Here is a 23,473-nt window from a genome sequence, read left to right on the forward strand (position 1 = left end):
ACCTTATAAGGGAGTTGCAACGATTGTACCCGGAATATTCTGTTAAACTGATCGTTCTTATCATCGGCGCTCTTGGAGGTGCCAAGCTTTCACTTGCTAATAACCTAAAAAGCATCCCTGCGTGTCAGCAATATGCTAGAAAACCTGCGGGGAAAATGCAGAAGGCGGTTGTCCTTGGGTCACTCCGTGTTCTTAGGGTGCACGAGGCTTTTGCTGGATCGTCGTATTGATTCCTTTACAGACTGTAATCACCTATCTCACGGTTGTGAGACGTGGTTGTGGCTGAAATTTTACCGCGATTTCGCTGGAAGCGTGTGCAATTTTTCAGACTAGCACCCGCTTCCGGCGAAATCCTGCGGTTGTTCTTATGACAAATTTTTAATTATATATAAACAACTTTGGCCCAGGCCATGTTTAGGTCAAATTGGAGCCAGTCATTTTTTCAATCTCTGATTGCCAATTTTGTCTATTTATTGACGCAATTTTCTTTGTATGTCTGGCTATTTAATCTTCGGCAGCTTGAAAAAGTCGGTCTAACTTTGGGACAGCGATCTTACTCTGAGTTCGAGTTTGCCAATAATTTTATTTTCTATTTTTCTGTTTAAGGCGGAGATCGAAAGTAGTAATAGCATCAGCAAAACTGGAAGATAGCGGAAGGTACGAATGCGTGGCTGAAAGCACTTCCGGCCACCGAGCTTCACTTGCAGCTCAGCTTCTAGTCACTCAGGATACCAGAAATCTGGAAACCAGTGAGTACAATTTTTAAGCGTCTAACTTCGGAAGTTGATATAAAATATATGTTTGAATGAGTAGAGAGTGGATGTTAAAGTTTTGACCATTAACCATCTTTATCATGAGCAAATGTATTTTGAAAGCCATTTGTTTATGTTTCCATGTGTCATAAGCACAATATTATGCTTATAATTTTGAAAGGATTAAAAATTAATTCAGTCGGATTCAATCCACATTGTTCATTGCCTCAATGTTATCTAAACATCTTAAACCTTGGAAATTGAAGATGCCGTAAATGTCGAAGATATAAAGGAATTTTTAAAACAAAATATTGTGTGCGCAGAAATAAAAAAAAATACTGACATCCAATAAAATAATATAATTAGAGCAAACGAAATAAACTGTACTAAACGGACATCATTATTTTAACATAAACAAAATAGAAGTCAATATTTATTATGCCCTGTATAATGTGTACTTAATGAACAATAGCCCGATGACCATTTCAAGTGTATATTTGTCAGGGATTTCACAGTTGAGCGGAAGCTTGATCAATTCCATGAGCTGAAAAAGCAGTATTTTTAATAAGAAGAGATCGATGCGCTTCAACCACTGTAGCCGCTGTACTCGACTGTGATAACCATGGTGTTTCTCGTTCACACATAAAACCTAAATGTACATTATCGAACTTTGAGTAATGTGTTTCATTTAATATCCTGGTTCTTTTGTTAAATAAAGAGAGTATAATTGTTCAGTATCATGTTACGTCAATGCCCCAAATAACCGGTTTTATTAGCCTATCCTTTGGTAGGTGCTTCTGTTATAGATTCAGGTCCTTTTCAAACATTTTATGATTGTTGATAATAATAGTAATAATAACTTGAAATGAAATCTACAAAAATTTAGATTTTAAAATTTTATCTTTGGAATCGTTATTGCTATTAATAAAAAAAGAAAGTAGTTTCTTTTTACTGAAATTCTTTTTGTGATGGGGTGTTTGGGGAGACTTCTGAAAGGATTTTGACGGATTTTTTCAACTCTAAAACTGTTCGTTCTCATTGCAGAGCAATTGCAATTTAAACTTTATTTTAAATTTTGGAGCAAACTGAATTTTTATTGAGAAAATTATTTAAATGTGTGAACACTGAGCTCCACACAATATTTTGCCATGGCACTTTTTGACTTGGTTTTGGGTCATTGGCAATATTTAAATTGTTATTTTGTTAAGTTTTTTTTTTAAATCTTATTTCAAACGTTTCGACGAAAAAGTAAACAAACTTCTGTATCAGACCACTAAAGGTTCAGTTTTGAGGATATAAAAACACATTTATAAACTATAAGGTCTGTTTAGCCAATATGGTTATCGTTTAATTATATCACCGAATAAATAAAATTTTATCTAGTGAATGTTCGTTTTACGTAACTCTGATGAGAACACTTAAAATTCACACAACCTTTTGTCGTATATTTTCATTTATGTTTGCATCAATTCCCAAAGAATATGCTTTCCGAAGTATCTCACCAATTTCAGAGTAAACGAGACGTGAGAAACGGCACAGAGCGGGCACCTATTTCGGCAGCAGCTCCAGGCATTTACTTTCTGAGCACATGCATGGCAATAATTATTAATTTGCACGCTGAATATATACGTCGATATTTACTAACCCTCATTTCAGAAAGCACTCGCGACTCTGGTGGCCATAATGCTTTCAGCCTTTGCATCGGTGATTTTAGTGGCACCCATGCACATATATGCAGAGTGCACTGTACAGTTTTACTAAATTTATCTTTAGGTCATGCACAAACAAACTCCGATCTTCCTCGATTGGCGTATATTCTGCCTTAATGGCCGGGATTCAAGAGGAAAATTATTTTTTTTTCAACCAGCATCGGGATACATGTCCTCGACCAATAGGATTCACAACCGATCCCATTTACGAGAGCTCTTCGAAATAACGAGAAACGATATCTGCACGTATGCACTTTAAATTTCCATCAATCACATCTATATGCGCATCAATATATCAAGTGTTTGGATATTTTTAACCTGGTCTATAGTTGGAATACTACAATGATTATACAGGGTGACCCATTTTAATATATAGATCCAAATTTCTTCTGCACTAGCCCTTCTACAAAAAACGGTTCAAACAAAAGTTAACCAGGGCATAGGGGGCCATTTAACCTTACAATTGATTTTGACCTTGAGGTCAATGTTCAAGCTCAAGGCCAAGAAAATTTTTTTAATTGAAAACTCCTATTATTGACTGCAGATTTGAATAGAGCGGAAAGTCTTACGTCAAAAATGTAAAACGGAAATCTTCATTTTGGGACCTTCGAGAGGTCAAATATCAAGATCAAATGTCCAAAAAAACGATCAGATGCCTTTTTTCTGAATTATCGTGGTTTTCTGGGTAAAGCAAACGTTTAAGATGCGTTAAAAAAATCGATAAAATGTAAAAATGTGAGCCACCTTGACTATCTAGTCAGCCACGACTGCGAATTCGCAAATAACGGAAAATTTTATGTGAAAATTGGTATTTTAAAATCTTTTATTTTGATCTGCAGAAGATCATATCAAAGTGAATTATTTAAAAAGCGCTTACTTGACCTTCAAGTCTATGTTCAAGGTTTATGAGGGTCTACGTCATTTTTTAAAATAAAATAGTTTTAAAGAACTGGAAGCACCTTGACTTTACTTTTAACGTTACCCGGAAACAACGGCGTGTATTTAGTAAGTTCTGTTTCCTTTGAGGAGCTTCATTATCGTGAGTCTCCAAAGGTCCCAACTTTTTCATTCAAAAAATAACGTAGACATTGATAAACCTTGAAAATAAACTTCAAAGTCAAGTTAGTCATGTCTTTGAAATTTTTGCAACTAATTTTGTACTTGTTAAAGGCACCTTCGACGTTGAAATTGCAATATTTAAATTCGCAGTCAAAAATAAGAGTTTCCACTTTGAAAAATGACTTTTGCCTCAACCGTTTTTTTTTAGATGGAGTAGTTTAAAATATATTTCAATCTATAGATTAAAATAGGTCACCCTGTATTTAAAGTTATTGAAATCCGACTTATGAACAGAAGTGAAATAACGTTTACTTTAGTTTGATTAAAAATTCGGAGAATGAAAGTAAATGATTTTTCGGCTAAACTTAGTTAAATATGCAGCCTTGATAGAGCCTGACAGGAATGTAAAACATATTTTGAAGTGATTATGCATTTGCTATTGCAGAATAAACTAATGTTATAGCATTATAAAAGTCCCTACAAATATTTCAAGGATATAATGAGCTTGAAACGTTATAAATCAAATTAATGTGCAGAATTTTTTTAAATCCACCGTCCAAATTTGGAAATCAAACATAAAATATTTTTATTGAAATTCGATAAAAGATAAGAATTTCCCAAAAAAGAAAAGAAAAAAATTTTTTTGGAAAAAACTAAGAGAAGGATTATATTTCTTCTCCTTTTCCTTTTCCCCTTTATATTTTTGTCCAAAAAATACATTTTTTTTTATTTTTCAGAAAAATTTGTATATTATTCCAAATTTCAATGAGAACGTTTTATGGTGGTTGTCCAAATTTGTTCGTTAGATTCTTGGTTTTATTTTCAAGAATTTTACAAGAAAATTTCAGCTCATTACCCTCCTGACTAACATATAAATCGGTGCGATAAAAAAATGTCATTCGTCTCAAAGTCATATTTCAAAAATGTCAAAGGAGAGTATTACGTACCTTTTGTATTACGTACCTTAAACGTAAACTTTTATCCAGATATTTTTACAATAATACAAATAATTTTTTTAAAATATATTGTAAAAAATACTGTGGCATAAACCTCTATTAAATTAACCATTAGATAGTGATAGCCTGTTATGGAAACCTTATTTATAAAAATGAAGTAAATGAAACTTCTTGGTTTTTTTCTGAAAATAGCGCGCAGGTTTTAAATATACATATAGCATCTAAGTCAAATAAGTAAAACCTTTGAGATTCCAACAAAGTTTGAACAACAAAAAATTCTTATTCCCAGAATAAAGTAATAATAAAATTTGTCGCAGGAAATTTTTTAGAGGGTAGGGCTGAGTCGTAAGAACAATAAATTGTTCCTGAGGATTAAAATGCTTTTTCAATACAAAATTTTAAAGACACGTACTTTATGAATGCAAGGAACAAAATAAACTGTTAAAAAATCTTATCTCAGTAAAAATTTAGAAATTATTGAAAGTTAAAGCTAACGTTGCCAGGTTGAAGTTTCATTTTTTTAATTTTCAATTAAATAACGGCATGTAAGTTTTAAACTCACACATTATGAAACAATCTTTTTTTGATAATGTAACGTATAAATAATTACTACAGAGTATTGAATTTCAATATATAGTTGTTTTTACTCATTATGCAGTTCAGGAGCCTATCCATTTCAGTTCACTCTTCCCTATATAATAATTTAATTAATGTATCGTAAGTTTTTGGGTACGATTATTTTTGTAACTTCCGAATTAAGCAAGCGTAAAGTAACCGAAATTATATCTTTGTGAGAAGTTTGATGCGAGAACATTTTCTTAATGTTTCGGTAAACACATTTACTTGAAAAAATTGATCTAATGCAACATTTGAAAAAATCAACGTAGGTATGTACATTTTAAATTCAACACATCAGCTACATTATAAATATTCAATAATGTGTATAATTTTTTATTATAGTTTGGACAATTTTTAATTTGTTAGTGTCAATGGTTTTTACTTTTATTCAATGGAAATCCATTCAGTAAATCTAAAGCTGTCTGCTCACAATAAAGCGACTACCTGCCCGTGAACCACTGAGTGCAGACATTACCTATATAGAACCTATTGGGAACTCTGCGAGCCAATTTTCTTCTCGAAAATACAGTTGATTCTCTCTTGCTTCTTCCGACTTATATTGCTTTGGGCCAATTCTATAAACGACTCAAAAGTTACCTTTGATTTGTCTCAACACAATCACAGAATATAAAGATTCTCGACTTTCCAATATTGCTGAACTCAGAATGCTTTGAGAACGATGGAAAATACAAATACATAAAAATGATTTTGTATATTTAGTTTCCCTTTAATAAAATCTATGATCACGAAGAACTAAATTACATTATATTTTCGAGTATATCACTACTTGTCGCTTGAAGCGCAAGTTTTCTCAACTTTGCAAAGTAATAAAAAATCTATTTTAAATAAAGAAAATAATGAATTTGATTTCTAGCTATTGAATTGCTATATTGATACATTATGAATTTTATTCCAAAATATCATTAAGTTTTGGGAAAAGTGGTGGGGAATTTTGTATATTCGGGACATGTTTTTTAACTTCAGACGATGATTGAAAATCCAAGTTTAAATTTTTAATAACAAAACTTTCTCACGCGTACGTTTCCTCAATTTGAGACTGCGGTGCGGTCATTTAAAGCCTCATTTTAAATTAAATGAAGCAAAAAGGTAGATTTGTATCTTATGAATTGCAAAATTTGTTAAAAATATTTAAAAAACTAAAATCACGCTAACTCACATGGACCATACATGCTTTGGAACGCAGGCTCCTTTTCGCATGTTTTTTAACGTTTTTTCCTTCAGGGTGATAAGTTGTGTGTTCCTTGAATTCAAATTTTTGAAGTTAAGCTTGTTATGCCAAAAATCAGTTCCTTGGAAAACCCATTTTATATGATTTGAGAAATCAGTCATTTACAACGAAAGAAGAAAACATTATTTTTTATTAAAAAGCTTAAAACTTACGAAAAATAATTATTTTTACAATAGTTTTAAATGAACTTTTTCATTAAGTCAATTCTTACCAATTTTACACAAATGGTTCAATATTATTAAGTCCAGGCTTTTTTCAGAGAAAAAATGCTATAAAACTCTAGTTTTCTCAAGTTTAACAATACATCAATAACATTCAAATATATTTATTTGTTTAAAAACATTATAGTTGTAGAGAAAATTTCCTTGGTCATCAGTTTTATTATCTGAAACTGAATATGAGAAAAAATATGTTAAGTTACATGTTTTCAATATACCTTGATATGGTCTATTAAAATGCTTATTCATTTGTGAAAAAGTTTAATTTTAATACATTTTTGAAATTAGAAAATGATTTTGTTGAATCAACAACATCTTTTTGTTTCAAACATAGAATATAGTTATTATATTGTTACTTCCTGAAGTTGACAAACTTACCGGGTTAAAAACAATTATTTATTCAGAAGGATATTCTTGTTTCTGAACGAAATCTTAGACTTCGAAACAGGGATGAGAATATCTTCTGAAGATTAGGATAACTATACAAATATTTTACAAATAAATAAGGATACAATTGAATACAGAATATTAAAGTTTATTCAATTTAGGAACTTGCAAAACTGAAAGAGATATATCTGAATATCGAGGCCGATTCTCGTTTTCGAACAAACAGATCGGCTAGGCTCGCAGATTGAGGTGACTTATCAGGTTCTGTTCGACCTTTTTAGATGAGCTGTGCTTTGTGACACAAAGGGATACGTGGAAAAACAGGATCAATCAAAGTGAACTGAAAAAAAATAAAATTTGGCCATTGGTCATACAAGCATAACAAAACGGACTACTTTGCCAATTTTAGGAGGGTATATTTTGACGTTAAGGATGGACTTGGACCTTTCTGAAAAAAAAGCCCCGGATCCATATTAAGTTACCCAAAAAACATAAAATAACTTCGCTTGGGCTTATTTTGCCCCAACAACTTGAAGATCGTTTGTTCTGCTTATTAGAAGGCTGTTTAGAGGTTAGGTTTGACGGTCTTGCAGTTAGGAGCAGAAAAGCTCTATACGGGGATTAATCAGCATTATACTCAAATCCATTAAGCCGAAAAACCTGAAAAAATGTGGTGGGATTACATTTTCCATGAACAAACAGGGATGTTTTGGTTACTGTTTTTTGAGGTGAGAAAAAAATCTTGACCTGATGGTGCGAAAAGTCCAACGGATTCCAGCCACCTCAAAAACATTTTTATCATGACGGATAAAAATTAATATGCAATAGTTTTTGCGTTTTTATAAGTACATAATTTGGTGGATCCAAACAATTCTTGTTTCCACTAAATATTTTAGTTGAAAGAATAAATAATATTAATAGTTTTAAAAACAAGGTGTCTCCTTCGCGCCATGGTTTACGGATCTTTCGAGTAAAAGCTTTAAATTTTATCTTCACCGTAAAGAAAAACTATTTCCGTTTCGATAACAGCTTCTTACTTTAAACTCTATTTCCTCATTCACTTTCCGTTCAACAGTTTTCTCCAAAACAGGTTTTAGGACAAGATCGATATCAGCAATTTCCTATTTTACGATACCTGCTTGTCGATGCAGAATAAAACAACAAACTCGTCATCAAAGGAAACCAACGTCGCGTCAGGAAACAAACATTGTCCACTAGAAGTTGTCTACTATGATGAACCACGAATTACGTATACGACACGATAATTTCACTCTACAGAGCCTAGAAGGGTCTTGGAGAATAGCGGCTAGCCGAATGCTTACATGACAAACTAATGATGGCAATTACAACCTCACTAGCTTTCGTATACAATAAAGCGTCTACCCTGAAAAAATTATTCTTAGCAACAAGTAAATTTATTTACTTGAATCCTATTTTTTAGCATCAAGAAAAAATTCTTTAACAGAAGTAAATTTTATTTAAACCAGGCATATATCTTTTGTTGATCTAAAAAAATGAATTCTGTGGCTATCTTTTGTTGATTGAAATACATATTTCTTACACTCAAGAAAATGATTTCCTTAATTCAAAAGGTCTAGATTCGTTGAAATGTGATTTGTCGTTCAAAGAAATATATATTTGATTCAAAGAGTTCGATCCTTTGAACTGATTCGCGGCACACTTGAATGAACAATTTTATCATACTTGAGTCAGGAATTTAGGTTTATTCAAATAAAAAAAAAAATAATTTAATTCAACATAATATTAATTAAATTACAGTATATATTTTATTGTCACAAAGGGTTCATGCATATATAGCAAAGGAGCATTCATTTAGATGAACAAGGTATTGGGTTTACGTAAATTCTCACTTCTTCGGTCGAAGAAAATATATTTTTTAATTACTATAATTAAATTATTCATTACAAATAAACATTTATTCCAACGAAGTAATCTTTTTTTTTTAATTAAAAATTTAATAATTTGGCGTCATTTGTTTCAATTGAATACTTCTTTAGATTCAAGAAATATATTGTTAAATTAAATATCCATGCTTTTGATTTGAAGAAATATTTCTTTGGCATTTATGGTGAGCTTTAAATACGGTTTGCCGCCTTAAAATATCCATGTCACGTTAGCGTCGTGGTCAACGTTGTGGACTTTACACTCGATGGACCCCAAGTTCAACTCCTGCTGGGGGTGGATTTTTCATCGAGTTTTTCTGTTTCATGTTGATCAAAAATGTAAATTATATGATTTGTTTAAATTAAATATCTATATTTAAAAACAATGGCAATTATAATTTAGGCTAAAAGAATCCAGTTGCTTATTCAGGAAAATATGTACTACAATTGAAGTACTAACTACCTTATTGCACTCGCGCATGGTGTAGGCCAAAGAAATATTTTTTTGAATCAGAGATATATTTGTGTACTTCAAATGTTCCTAAATTTGCTGTGGGGAAATAGTTTTTGAGCCTATAAAATATTGGCTTCACCTTAAAATCTAGTTCTTTCCTTTAATTAATATTTCCCCATCTCAAAGAAATATGCATTCCAATTCATGGCACATTCATTTGGAACAATGAGTCATTCATTTGGTGTAAAATGCATATTTTTTGTCTTCAATTAATATTTTTTTGATTCAAACAAATATTTCTCTTGGACCAACAGGTCATATTTATTTGCCTCAAATAAATGTTTCTATGAAAATAAACAGGACTTTTACTCACTTCAGCTAATTATAATTCACTTCGTACCAGTAATCCTTTCTTTTCATTGTAATCGGTAGATAATCGTGGTTACAAATTATCACATAATTCTGGACTTTCATTAGAAAAAAGCCCAGTTATCGGATTTCAATGGCAGTGTTACAACGAAGTACATATTAAACAATATTTTATCTGAATTTATCAAGATTTGAAGTATTTAATCTCCACAAAGTAAAAATCAGAAATATATAATCTTGACCAAATGCTACTTTTTCTATCTTCGTCAGATTCTTCCTTTGCACTAAACCTTTTGAAATCAGTAGGCCTTGAGTTAACACTATTGATCAGTGTACTGAATATTTTTCTTAGTTGAAAAAGCACTTATTTTGATAAGAATGTTTATTAAAAAAATGAAATTTCACCTAAAACCTCTTCAATGCAAAACAATTCATCAAATTTAAATCCTAGGTTTTAGATTGATGATTGATTGGTTTTAGATGAGACCTACTGTTCCCCTCATTAACCAATGTGTAACAAGTTAATTGGTCTTCTCTAATTTGACGATATGTGTAGGAAATTATTTCATAATTTTTCTTAGATCTCTTGGATCCAAAAACAGGAAAATGGATACACAAAAGAAATTTTGCTGGTGACATATTGTTACCAGCGTCTCTGTTAGACAACAATTTTGTACCATAGAGAAGCCCAACATTCTGCGTCATGGTTATTGTCTTGCAAGCTCGGTATCGTACAAAGCGGAAAGAGCGAGAGTGTCGAGGCACCTGGCACGAAACTTTCATGAACGGAACTCTCACTGCTCGAATCTCGCTAAACAAACGCTCTACCTCCTCGACTCTCGGAAATAATAAAAGATATCTGAAAAGTGGAAGTGCGATATAGAGTATCAAAAGCTGCATTCGGCTAAAAATCCGCGTATTGTAATTCTTAAAAAAAATATGTGCAATTTAGGACAGGCAAACACAGAAGTACATAAGTCTTTGTACGAATGAACTACATTTTCTTTAAGTAGCTAGGAAAAGAATCAACTAGGTAATCATAACAAGAAAATTAACTTTCAACTGTATTATTAAAGTAAACTATATTAATATAGCATAGTTTTTTGATAATGTTTGATTAATATTTAGAGGTGGCGCAAGGTTGCCGAAGTTTAAAATTTTTCAATTGGAAGCCAAGCACTTCTTTCTCAATTATTCGTGGAAATTTCTTTGAATCGCATCTTTCAATAGAATTGTGCTCTGAAGCCTTAAAAATATTTATGGCAGTTCAAAGTCTTCTACCGACGATTGCAACTTCAGTCTTTATGATGGACGGAATTCCTTAAAATCGTCGACGAAAAAAGCACCTGAAGGAAAAAAATGCAAACAGCTAGAATGTCAGTACGATATTTTTTGCTTTTTTTATCAAGCTTCTTCCTATTTGTTAGTCTCTGTCCATGATAAAGTAAACTTTGGTTTTGTGTGAATTTAAAATAAAACATTAATATCCATAAATATTCTCCGAATAGCGTAAAAATGGCAAAATTCAGCTTTAAATTACAGTAACAAATGTTAGTGATTTGATGTATTTTTAAGTCTAAATAACCACTAGCGCAAAAACGGGGGTGTGTCGTTGAAATTTAAATTTGTGAAGATATTTGATAAAATATAAAAATTATAAAATTGTAGTATTTGTTCGTATAATTTTCAGTTAAGATTTGCAAATTTGTAAATATTGTAAAATTTTATCAACAAATTAACATTATGAAATTTTTTCAACAATCTAGAAAATTTTAGAATCAATTAAATGGTGGGGCAGTACTTATTCAACGCATCTTTACCATGGGTGGAGGAAATTTTCAAATCTTAAATCAACAATCAGTGATACATAAATCTAACTTAATAATAATGAAAATGCAGAGTGCAGTATCGATTATTTAAAATTTTACAACAGTATACGATTGAAGGAGAAGGAAATGAGAAGGAGGAGGGGAATACGACAATATTGCAGTTAGATCCAGTAGGTAAACATTTTAGTCGAAAATTAGATTATTCCATTTAAGTATTATATATAGTATATTAATACATTATATATTATAGTCAATCCAATAAACAATATGTGAATGGCAAAATGGGGAAAGATGAATGAAATAGTTGTAATTCCGGCGCTAGCTCTTGGCATACCACAGCGGCTTCCCCCACTTCGCCTCCACTGACTGCGACAGTCCTTTTCTGTCAACTTTTCCATGAATAAGATCCCTTTATAAACAATAAATTTAAAACACAATCTTTGTGAATTTCACAGCAACTATTACAACTCTTCTTTTATTTACTACAAAATGCTTAACATCTTTTGGAAGCTATTTTTATGCAATTTAATAATTAAAAATCGTTTTGCCACTGATTTGACTAAATAGCACAACTCATGTAGAGGACAATAACCCACCTTTTGCTGACATCCTATTAACCATATATGGAGAAATTCTATTCAAAATAGTCCATTTTTTATTAACAAATGATTATTTTTAAATTAATTATTAGTTCGGAATGAAGTTTTGCACATTTTTAAGGGTGTTAAGGGTGTTGGTTCAATCCGACTTTGAATTTTTTCATAGGTACGGCACTTATTCCATATATATTTTTTTCAAAGCATTTGCGAACGAAAGAAAGAACACTTGTCGAATATCCGGGATTATCCCGAATATCCCGCCCTGATACCGTCGATACCGCGTGTAGAGTGAACGTAACAGCAAGGATACAGCTGGCCTGGTGGTTCATTACAAATTCAGTTACAAAAACACAGACAGGGCATGTCAGTTCTCTCTGCTTTTTGCTCCATTTCGCAACGTATTTCGCAAAATTTGGGAACACCATCCTCAGGACCTGGCCTTTTGGAAGATCGTTTGGTCTCTAGAATTATTCTATTATGTCAGAATTGTGAGTAAAAAAATAAATTAGCAAACGATTCTAATCGTTCAAATCCTGCCGTCTACTACCCGCTGGTTTCTGTCTTTCGCAAAATTCATATTTGTTGGGAACATAATCATTTCCTCAACAAATTTTTGGATTTTTCAACATTTTATTGATCCGAGAATCTCGCAAATCCCGGATATTGGACGAGTTTTCTTTCTTTCGTTCACAAATCCTTTGGAAAAAATATATATGGAATCAGGGCCGTGCCTATAAAAAAAAATAAAAGTCGGATTGAACCAACACCCTTAAGAAGAAATGATAAGAAATTACAAAGGAGCAGAGGGTTCGTGTTGTGTTACGGTCTGTAATGTGTGTGTTTTTAATTTTTTCCCAAGTGATAAAATGAACAAATCCTAATGCATGACACATTTTTTAGATACAGTGAGATTCTTCAAAACTGCTCCCTTCTATAGCCTTTCCATGTATTGACCTTGCGCCCTGTATTGGAGCAAAATAAGCTGCGGGAAGTGTGCGGTGGTCACATAAACTTGAAAAATAAACGCGTTTTAAGCCGAAGCGACAGTCTATTTGGTTATTTCCCCACAATTGCCAGCCCCAAAACCGGCACAATAAAAGGGTTTCAATGTATTTGTAAGAACTAAATTTGTTAACCAAACTTTCTTTCTGACAGACATATAGGTTAGTTTCAATAAACAAACAATCTGTTTTCGCTACATTTAATATTGTTTACATATAAAGTGCTTCCAAAACCTTGATCGCAAACATATAAGCTTTTGTTCTACATACTAGCTCTACAAGAATCCGAAGTGAAATTTCCGGTAGAATTTTTTACATCAAATGGAGGAGGCTAGAAGAATAAGAGGGTACGACACTGATGTAGTTAAATAAAATAGGGACTGAAAGATTAGATTCAATTAATACAGGTATTAAATCTATGTTGGCTGTTTTAAAAGCTGCGTTGAACCTGTCATACTTTTTTCTAAACAATTATGTTAAATTCCAGTGAGAGGAATAAAGAAATACACACATATTTTGAAAATCAGATTTATTTAACCTAATGCATCATAATAAATGTACAGAGCTGTATAATATCGAATATAGAAAAACTTATTTCGTACTTAATACAGTGTTGATTGCATTTTATTAGTGTTTTTAAATTGTTACTACATGAAATATTGAATAAGTTATTTTAACTCTTAATTCAATTACATATAACTAGCTAATAAAGTTTAAACATCGAATTAAACAAATATCTCTTTCAGCATCGTAATTACCCTCATCATCATCGTCACCATCGTCATCGTAATAATCTTTATTAGAATCTTCATCATTATCCTTATCTTTAGCATCATTCTTGATTGTCATGGGTAAAGAAGTTTCATGTTGACTAAGTGCTTCTTATTTATCTTATTCCTCTGCTTCAACTTTTTGCATCTTCACATGTATTCCATTATATGTGTTAATTTATGAATAATGCACGCCTGGTTCTTCTATGGAAAAAGTTGTAATTTTCATGTTTCCTGAATAGCATGCAAATCGCCCAGTTTGGAAGTTGTATGCTTGAGACTAATTACTAGTTATAAATGTAATTGAATGACCATTTGAAATCATTGATTCAACATTTCTTGTACTTACAATTTGAATTTTTTGATTTATTCTATGAAATCTAACAAGAGCTTTTCTTTTTCTCAAATAGTTTATTTAATCCCATCAAAAAAAGAGGTTGCGATAATATCGAAAGGAGCGTCTCAAAATCTGAAGCCACATTGTCTTTACCTATTGGTTGGATAAAAACCGCCGCCTATACTTACGATGGAGATCAGAGCTGTCAATCGCAGACTGCTGTAGTTCGCGTGGTAGTTATTACGTTTATATTTAAGGAAATGTTAATGTCAATCTATTTCAACATTTTTAGTGTTAACGAGGCTATACAAATAATAAAAATATCATTATTTTAAGCAATTTTTCAGATAAATTAAAAAGTTCGGCAAATGTTGAAATGTTTCTATAGAATTATAGTGTATTATTTACTTCAAGTTAAGTTTCACGGGTAAAAATATTTCTCATTTAATCACCTTACGATTAAAAAAAACTTTTTTTCCATCTTGAAGTTACCATGACGTACGATGCAATGCGACTCAATTGGATTTCGCTGATATAAGAAATCCGGTACAAGGGCCTTCGAGCGAAAAAAATTCTTCTGCAAATATTGCAGTGAAATTCCACATACGTAGCATGAAATCTGCAGAAGGTACAAAACGTCTGCACTAGTTTGCGTGCGAATATACCACCATTCAGTTTCTGGGAAAGCATCGTAATCGTTGTAAAGTCTCCTGCGTCATCCTCACAATAGAACCGACTATGAATAGGCAGGGTGTGTTTGCGATGAGAGGCCAGTGCAGAATTCATCCTGCCACTTCCGCTGCTGAATTCGACACTCCCTCTTACCACCGATACGTTATGAGCACAGACGTACTATAATTCCATGACGACTAATGCTAGTTCAGTAGGCAGTCAAGTACTTACTCGAACACCTATAATACTACTATAGAACCCTCTTTAAGACCTTCTCTTATTATTATTATAGCGTATATTCTGTAATGGACTGTAGTTGAATTACGTAATTGATTATTGGCACTCTTTAACTCAGTCCCCCCTTTAACAAACGGAAGTCAAATAAATTTACGAAAAATAAAAAGTAATATTTTAAAATATAATTTACTTATAGTAGGATATGAACGATCAGCCCAATATTTAGCTAATACCGGCTGGCCCCCCGTGGCAGAAACCGCAAGCTTGTATTTGAGAAAATATTAGCATTAAAAGTCAAAGTATTTTTTTAAAAATGCTTACATTTGTTTAAATACAGGCGAATCTCAGTAATCTTTTGATTTTAGATCTTAGCTATTTGTTTAAGTCGGATGGCAGCATTAAGAATAACTAACTATGTAATACATTTACTCTTGACGAAAACTAAGTCTTTCAATAGTTTTTATGTCTGAAATTATAATACAGGCGGCGAATTCGCATCTGATACATGAGAAATTCCTTCCTAACATAGTGTACATTTTACATTTGTAAAGGGTTTGAATTTTGTCTGCTTCATATTGCATAATAAAGAAATCTAGAAATCATATGTTTTGTTTTAAAATGATTCTCAATTCTAGGGTCAGTAATTTATTAGTAACATTTTCTGCTCTGACATCGCCAAAAATATTTTGAAGATATTTTGGTTTATGGACAATTGAAGCTTTCTAATTTATCGTATAAGCAAAGTTCATTTAAATAATAAAGTGCGTTCACACAAATCAAATTTTCCTGGTGTTACCGACAAGACTCCTTGAAAAATTAGTTTGAATAAATTAAATACATGACAGACATCTCATTTCTCAATGAGTGAAACTTGATATTTCTGGAGAAGATAAAAAATTTGTCAATCAATTTATCGACAATTTAATGTTTGTAACCTGCCACTTTGACATTCAAAATGCTAAACTATGAATGAAAAAATGCATAATGACTAATCAAAATAGAGATTTACAGCTAAAGAAAGATAGGAAAGGACATCACAGACGTGAAAAAATTGCCAAAGCGAGATACAAAATTCAATAATAAAAAAGTTCTTAAAGAAAACAGGAACCATTAATTATATATAAAAATTGCATTTGTCTATAAATAAATGGATCGAACTTAAAAGTTATAGTGCATTCTCATTCCTTAATCAATTGTAATTTAAAATGTTATGTGAGAAATATCAATTGCAAGTATTTCTCCGAAGTACGATTATGTCGAATTTCTACTTCCCTATATACCGAATAGTCTGACCTAACGCTGTGATATACTACTGGGTGATTGGAGAATCCTTGCTTGGCTAGAATTCCATTTACTTACGCCACGAAAAATGTTGTCGTTTTGCAGGATCAATTCATGAAGATTCGCTATTATCAAAAAAAGTTAGTTTTGAACTTCTCCTTGCTTTTATTTTATATATTCTACATTTTCCGCTCAGTGACTTGAACGTATCCATATTGTCATACGGTTCCCCTCTGACGCGAGTATGTGTAGCAACGCACTACAACATACAATAGAATCACTATAAAAAAGTGACTAGGTACAAGCAAACGCCAATGCGATAGCGAGCAAAGTAGTTTATCAATAATAGCACCGTCTCTCTTAAAGCTTTGTATAAAAGTAAGTAGGAGGCGTAACTTTACGAAAGCCGGTGTTTCACGACGCGGTATAAACTACCCGACCTCTCTAAAGAGAGGAATTCAAATGCGAAACTAGCTTTGAGTAGCCTACTCCGCAAAGTTACTACTGCGATAGTGAGATATTCTTCTTTCGTTATGTTATAAAACCCAAGCAAGACAATGTTATAATCTTGAAAGCCAGATCAAATTTACAATGTTTTTTACTGCTTTTCACCGATTTGGATAAAAACTTTGTTGGGTTTCTGCACATATCATAAAATGATAATACACAAGAAAGCCTGTATTAGAACAGTTTCGAGGGCTGCCTCGCACTGGCCTTTAGACTAAATCAGTCTTTGGAAACGTAAACAGTCAATTAGAAATTGGTGGCGACCCATTGTTGACACTGCTACACGTTTGTGAAACTGCATGGGCCATCAGTTCTTTGAAGGATTAAATCAGTTGATCTTATATAGGAGTTCTTGTGTAATAATTTTCAAATTCACAAACACAAATTCAGCATGTGAAAAGATAGTCTTACCATGTAGTTAGGGCGGCAGAGGCGTCTCGGATGTCCATCAGTTGTGTACATCGCAGATCACAAAGCTGAACGCATATTTCAATAGCAAGCGGGAAAATCTGCCTTACAATGTCATCTGACGAAAAGGCCAAGAATTACATGCCTCTGAATCTCGCTAATACGAATGATACGAACATCTATGCTATACCCTTTGAGCAAATTAGACCGAAATGAAACCAGAAATCATAAAATGGAGAGCATCCCAGTGTGCAGGATCAACCTTACGTTAATACTGGGACAACCTGCGTAACCTAATGATGATCCAGTACCACCGCATCCTTCAGAAGCAGACGACTTGATAGAACCAGAGGCCCGAGAAGGCTATTCAAATAGACATATACCATATTAACAGAGATCTACTGCAGTTTTTAGCAGAGTAAAGTAGGCAAAGTATGAGGAGAGAACATCATTGTTTCTTCTTACTTAAGTACCCGCATCTACCAATAATAATTTTGAAATAGCAACCATCAAAATGGATGTGGACCAAGAGCCTGCTATTGATGAACTCCCTCTGGAAGAAGAGGATAACTAGGCGCTAATTGAAGCTGAAACCGTAAGTGCTAGGTATAATAAAAATCAAGTACCGGATCTACTCGAACCACATCCGGGCATTAACGTTCCCATTATTGTAACCAGCGAATTTTTAGAAAAAACTGCATTACCTTTAAATGGATTTTGCTAGGACTTTACTAGAGTGCAGAGATTTAGAAACAACAAAAGAGCATTCTCTTCCTAAGATTTACATCACGAAGCTTATGCTGCTGCGAGTCTATAATATCATCCAATATTATTGGTGCCAATTCCACAATGTTCCGAATATGAATGATTCAAATTACGTGCTGTGACAGCTTTCTTGTTCTGTTTTTTTTTTCTATATTGATTCAATCAATCCACTTTTCTCCGGACTTTGCTGAAATCCATATTCCACCTGATTTTCCATTCTCCATACATTTAGGTCCAACGTTCTAACGACTATCACAGCCACATGTGTTCTTTCTAAATCTCTGCACCCAAATAAAGTACGACCGAAATTCCTTTGAAGGTGTTGCAGTATTTTTCAGAAATTCGCTGTTTACATTTATGGGAACGTTAAATTCCGGATTTGGTTCAAATCGATGAAGAAAGATTATATCGTGAACTGAATACTGGTCGGGTGATAGGGGAAGAATAAACAGAAGCAATTTGGATGTTGCATGGTTCTAACTAGAGAAATAAAATGTGCAACCTACGTTCGCAAGGTGTTTTCAAAATTTTCAGATATTATGCTAAAAATCCTTCTGAATCTTGACTGATAGCCTGTCTTCCATCGAATTATATAAAAGGCTAATAGTTGTAATTGTAGATGACGTGCAAGCGTCACATGAAGTGAAGAGCCTTGGGTGTTTGAATACCACTCGAAAATGAAAAGGAAAATTGCCAAGTAGCAAAGATCAGTGTTACCTCACTTCAATAAGGCTAAAATGAGCAATTGAAAGGTCAAGACCATGCTGACTCTATTCTTTGACATCAGGTTTCTCGTTCACCATGAGTTTTTTGCGTCCGGCCCGGCATCGCGGGCAATTGGAAACTTCACTACGATTCCTCAGCCGCCCTACAGTCCTGACGTGGTTTACCCAGTCTTCTTTTTGTTTCCACGCCTAAACAATACCATGAAAGTATATTATTTTCATGACTCGAAGGGCATGCGATAAATAAGAGATGCCTAATGACTGCCTTTCCTGGAAGGCTCCGATCTGTTCTGAAGAGTTCTCTCAACTTGGTACACAAGATAAGAGCTATGTCATAACTGTCCTCACGTACTTATTTGGGCCAATCAAATGTTTCAACATCAGTCCTAATAGCATGAGCAGAACCATGAGCGTTAAAATGAGCATCGAGTGCAGTACATTAATTTGTCGATTGAAAGGGTTATTCTACCATGACATTTTAAGAATATTTGCACGGCGAGCAATATGATGCTTTTTTCCAATACCATTTGTAAAGTAGATCTCCATTACATACCCTTGAATTCATCTTCTAAGGAGGCTTTGAGTATCAGACAACAATGCATAGAGAAAATAAAGCACAATTAGGAGTTAAATCAACAGAAAACGGACGGTGAGGCTTCAAATGTTTGGCTAAAGAAGAGCGTCCTGTTTCCAACAATAGAAGGATTTATCATTGTGATTTAGCATTAGGTTTTCAGTACGTGTTTGACTAATTCCGAATCTGTGGACATACCAACGAATCCATCGAACACGATATTGGTGGTTTTCAGGTAATGGCACAGAGAAAGTACACACACGAATAATGTTCTAGTAGGAATAATAAATGAATATATTTTTCTAAACCCATACTGTTAAACATGTTTTGAATTATAAATAGCTTCTACAATACAATCGTAAATTAATATTGCATACCGGGTATTGGAATGAAGAAACTGCAATACATTTATTGTATCTGTTGTAATTCGTGGAGTCACCGTCGAACTTTCCAATAGCGCGAATTCTATGAGATATTGGAAAATTCCAATACACCATGTATTGTAGCGCTACCTTACGTTTTGGAAATAAACTTCCAATACATGTATGAAAAATTTCCAACATACATTTTTTGCAGTTTAGAACTCTTAAGAGACTAGGTGTCTTTCTATAGATACATCCCCGCGTCCGTTTTATAAAACAAAGACTACTTCTTATACTCTAATGTGACTATCTAAATCGATCATTCTGAATGTGTCTGAGCCAAGCGATGCTAAATCATGATGCATGAGAAAAAGGATGCAGTGTCTGCATCAGCGTCATTCCTTTTCCACTTAAAGGGGAATTGCAGACAACCGAATACAACCAAGATCCCTAGGTATAACAGACTTCAGAAACTTTTGCATTATATTAACAATTATTCTAACTCTTTCCCCATTTTTTTCGTAAAATATAATAATTTCTTGAAAAATGCATACGTATATTATATTCTTGCGTATTTTATTCTCAATTTAACTCTCTTTGTTTTAAAATATACTCGATATACATTTTCTGAATGTTATCAGTTTTATGTTTTGTCAATTTCGACTCTCACATTAGAATGAAAGAAGCCTACATATCTTGAAATAAAGAAGAAAACGAATAAATTATTTTTCTAAAATTTAAAGTTTATCATCATCACACTTAAAGGAGGTATTATAGGTTGACTAGGTTTTTTTAAAACGTTTTTCATGAATAGAGTAAAATCTATCACCGAGGTATTTTTATCTGATCTGAAGTATATCATATTATACCTATTACTCTGTTTATAACTTATTATTCACTAAGAAATTATAACTTCGCAACCTAAACCATAAAAATACATGGCCCTGTAGCATCTCAAAGAATATGCCCAGAAAAGACAACCCCCATCTGGTTGACATTATCCCGATGTTCCAGGCATCCGAAAAAAAAATTTCAAAATATACAACTAATTAAAAATATTAAAATTTTGCAATATGGCGCTTATTCGAAACTTTTTTTTCAAATTTTCGAGTATTTTTGTGTGTTTATTAACCTGTAAAAACTAAAAAATCATTATTATTTATTTATTCCAGTTCGAGGTATAGCAACATATGTTAAAGATATGTGCAAAATTTGAGTTCGATTGTTCCAGTGGTTTTCAATGTATTATGTCAAGAACCATTTCAAAAAACGTTGTTCGATAAATAATATATTTAAATACTTAGAACTAGTTCTAATAGAAGTTAGGAGTCTAAAGTTCGCAATGTTTACTGTATCCCAAAAGTATTAAAAGTACTCCAAACAAGATTCATCCTGCCAGCTCATGTGGAATCCACCCTAAAGAATTACTACTAATAAGAAGCCGGATCCAGTTGAATTTAAGTAAAAACTTTACATACCCAAGCCCGGGTGGAAATTTAAGTCAGGGGCTGGCCATTCTACGGCCGGAGAGCCCGGCTTTAAGTCGGGAGCTGGCCGGGGTTTCTGGTCGGAATCAGACCAGCATCGTCATGCTCCGCTGGCCAGCGTCCGGCCATGGAGCATGGCCGGGGGCTGGCCGGGGAGCCCGACCGTAGCCCGGAAAAGATCAATTGGTGCTTTACTAGATTTAAATGATTTGGATTTCAATTGTATGAAGAGCATTAGTCACTAACTTCAGGAATCAATTTGATTCTTTTTGCTGCAGAATTGGAGCATATTAATATATAAAATTCCACACGCCCAGCACACAGACTACATTAACTATTCTCACGTAGTCGTTGAGAGATAAAAACGTTATTTAAAAAATAAATATTGAATGATTTCGAGTATTTCGACTTTAAATATTAATAGTCCTGCTTAGAGTAAATACGTATATTACATTTTTAAACATTATATTACAAATAAAATTTCTAACGCTACGAAGTATTGAACCCACATATCTATGCCTAAATCTAACGCCTAGCAGTCGGTAGTGCTAACCACTGCGCTAAACCGACAACTTGAAACTCGTTGAAAAAGCCATCCTCATAAGCTACGGTTCAGAAAAGTTAAAGTACTAAATTTTAAGTTCTCTTTTTCTAATTATTTATTATTATGCAGCGTTATGGAAATATGAAATACAAGAACCTTTAACAGGAATATCAATAAAATACATTTGAAATAAATAATTTAAATCGATTACAATTTTTCTTCGCGTGATATTTTGTTTTTTTCCCGTTGTAGACTATTTTACAACTTTTTACAATGACAGGAAATGAATTTTTTTGTGGACATTAAAAATTGTTAACGACAAAACTCAGAAATTTAATCGTGAATGTTAAAAATTTCTTAATAATAAAATTTTTTTAATTTCGTGTAAGGTTTGGCTGTTAGGTGTTTTATACTATTTTACAACGTTTAAGATTGATATAAAATGTAAATTTTTTCTGAACATTTGCAATTTTTCATAAAAATGGAACGAAACTTTTTTTTCTTAAAAAAACAGTTCGAATTTCAAAAAAGAGTCACCCAATTTTTGTCACAAAATGCTTTGTTTGTAAGTCTTAACTCATGAAACCTTAAAATTTGTGGTGTCAACATGATATTCACCCAATATATTTCCATGCGTGGGACATCCATGCGGGTATACGCATCCATTTCTTAATGAAATCGGCAAAAGTAATTAAGTTATAAACAAATTTTAACAATTTTGTTATTGCCAATCAGCGCCCGGCCAGCTACCTTTTAAGCATTCTGTCATAAGATTTCTCCAATCAGAGCCAAGTCAGCCCCCGACTGGGGTTTTGACATAAATTTTGGCTAGCCTGTCTCCGACCAGCGCACGATAGGCTCTTAAAAAACAAACATAGCCCGGTTAGTCCCCGTCCAGGAACCTTATTGTACCAGGACTAACCCGGGCTATTTCCACACGGGAGACTATCAAAAAGTGCAAAAACCAAAAACAACATTTTTTATCGTTCAAACTACAGTACGCCCTTAATTGTCATAAAACAAAACGCTTCTCTTTAAAAGTAAGACTCCCAAAAAAAAATCATTTTTACGAAAAAATAGGTCACGTCCGAAAGCGCGAAACATAAAAAAACATTGAATGTGTGGAAAACACTTTATAGATAGAGATGCAGCAGCTGCACCTCACTTCCATCCATCACTTTGTCTTGTGTATCTTACACTATTTCTTTGTTTCTTCACCTAGTACAACCGTCAATTTGTACTACCCTTCACTGTTCTCTTAAGTCTCACAATGTCTTAATTAGCTAAGTGGTGAATCGACGCATGATACCGTGCATATCAACAAGACTTTGAATTATCAAGACTATGTCACACTTTGAATGCGTTTAAATGCATGCAGCTGTCTTTCACGCTACGAGTCTTTCGCCAGAGTCCAACTTACATGACTTAGATGTCAGCATGAACAAGTTGAGTTTTCAATTTGATACAAGCAAACATCATTGTAACGCCTAGTTTTGATTGTCATTTTTATAATTTGATATTTATAATATACTCCTATTCAAAATTACTTTAATCATATTAAATATATTAGCATTATTTTTTATAAAGCATTACCGATACTGACACTTTAAACTTTGCAATGTCTTAATCTTACTAGTGAAAATTTGTTCGTGAGCATGAATATTATGCGAAGTTGTTATTTTACATTTAAGTTGTCCTAC

The 23,473-nt window shown here is 33.1% G+C and overlaps 1 protein-coding gene across 1 annotated transcript in view; it reads left to right on the plus strand.

The window, feature by feature from the left end:
- Positions 1-23,473, plus strand: part of LOC117180291 (protein vein) — a 499,073-nt gene that overhangs the window by 344,562 nt on the left and 131,038 nt on the right. Inside the window, exon 3 of the mRNA XM_033372709.1 lies at positions 607-749. Within this exon, the coding sequence (XP_033228600.1) occupies positions 607-749 (143 nt within the window). The remainder of the gene's footprint in view (positions 1-606; positions 750-23,473) is intronic.

The sequence above is a fragment of the Belonocnema kinseyi genome, chromosome 1, assembly GCF_010883055.1.
Source record: "Belonocnema kinseyi isolate 2016_QV_RU_SX_M_011 chromosome 1, B_treatae_v1, whole genome shotgun sequence".
Taxonomy (NCBI): domain Eukaryota; kingdom Metazoa; phylum Arthropoda; class Insecta; order Hymenoptera; family Cynipidae; genus Belonocnema; species Belonocnema kinseyi.